Source organism: Arachis ipaensis, chromosome B01 (assembly GCF_000816755.2).
Source record: "Arachis ipaensis cultivar K30076 chromosome B01, Araip1.1, whole genome shotgun sequence".
Lineage (NCBI taxonomy): Eukaryota > Viridiplantae > Streptophyta > Magnoliopsida > Fabales > Fabaceae > Arachis > Arachis ipaensis.
Window position 1 is genome coordinate 6,434,895 of NC_029785.2, and position 1,243 is coordinate 6,436,137.

At 32.2% G+C, this 1,243-nt stretch overlaps 1 protein-coding gene across 3 annotated transcripts in view; it reads left to right on the forward strand.

The window, feature by feature from the left end:
• LOC107612718 (proteasome activator subunit 4) overlaps positions 520 to 1,243 on the forward strand; it is a 17,013-nt gene continuing 16,289 nt past the window's right edge. For 2 of the 3 annotated variants that reach the window (XM_016314468.2, XM_021116836.1), the window contains exon 1: positions 520 to 868. In XM_016314468.2, coding sequence (XP_016169954.1) covers positions 708 to 868 — 161 coding nt within the window. In that variant the 5' untranslated portion in view covers positions 520 to 707. The remainder of the gene's footprint in view (positions 869 to 1,243) is intronic. The other variant, XM_021116838.1, reaches the window with a different exon arrangement.

The window sequence follows — 1,243 nt, forward strand, 5'->3', positions numbered from 1 at the left end:
ATTTTATAAAATAATATAAAATTAAATAAAAATTCACATATAATTAATTATTTTTAAATAAAATTAATATTAAAAATGATTAGATAATAATTTAGTTAAAGAGAATAAATTATTGAATCCCGCTAGAAAGTCAATGGATTATTTGTACAATGTGTATAATGGGCTATTTATTTGGCTTAGTATGAGTTAAAAAATGAATATTCAAAATAAAATATTACTAATTTCTCAAACATATTATACCTATACTATCCAGAATAACCATCAAAATACCATAGATAATAAACATATGATATCCTACGGAATAGAATCTCTCTAAACTCTATAATACACATTATAGTATTGTACGGATACTCTATTCTTGAATATAAAACTTCACGAGAAGATAATAGTGAATTTTTGCCAAAAATTAAATTTAAAATTTATAATAATATAAAAAATTAATTATTACGATACATTATGCATTATTCACATACACATTCTGTGTCTGAGACACCTCTTTCTTGTTGAGAAAGGCTGTACTCTCTCTCTCTCTTCTCACCATTTTCAGATCTATCTATCTCTATCACTCTTTCTCTCTCTCTATATATATAGGTAGAGAGAATCACAGGACCCAATTACCGAAAGCGTTCTTTTTGTGAGTGCGTTTTTCTTATTTCTGCCGTGACATTTTGGTCAGATCACTCAGTCTTCGCTTACAGTTACAAACTATGCATCTCTACAATGCATGGCTTCCACCGCCGCTCGCCGCCCAAACCGCCGCCGAGAGGGACTCATTCCGCCGTGTCATCTCCGACGTCTCCGCCTCCTTCCGCCCTGACGATCCCGAATCCGTCTTCTCCACTCTCAAATTCATCTCTGTCCTTGACCTGTCAGTTCCATTTTTTTCCCTCTCTTATCTCTTTCTTCTTCCACTTCCTTAGTTCCAATTTTTTACACCTCAATTTCTCTCTCTGTCACTCACTTCAATCAAATTCGGGTTTTTGTGGTTGTTTATTCAGCTTTTCGATTCAAGTGTGTGTCTTTCTCTATCTTTGACCTTAAATCACTGCTAATTTTCATTTTTTGTTTGTTTGAAGTTGTTCTTATTATTTTTGTGGATGCCTTAACTAAGAAAATCTTGTAATCTTGGTTTGATGCATTTGGTTTTTAAGAGATTTATCATTTATGCTGTTGCTCTGTGTAGTTTTGTGTCTTTTTTTGTTGATTTAGTTATATATTTTGGTGTTTTAGGGAAAAGTAAAGG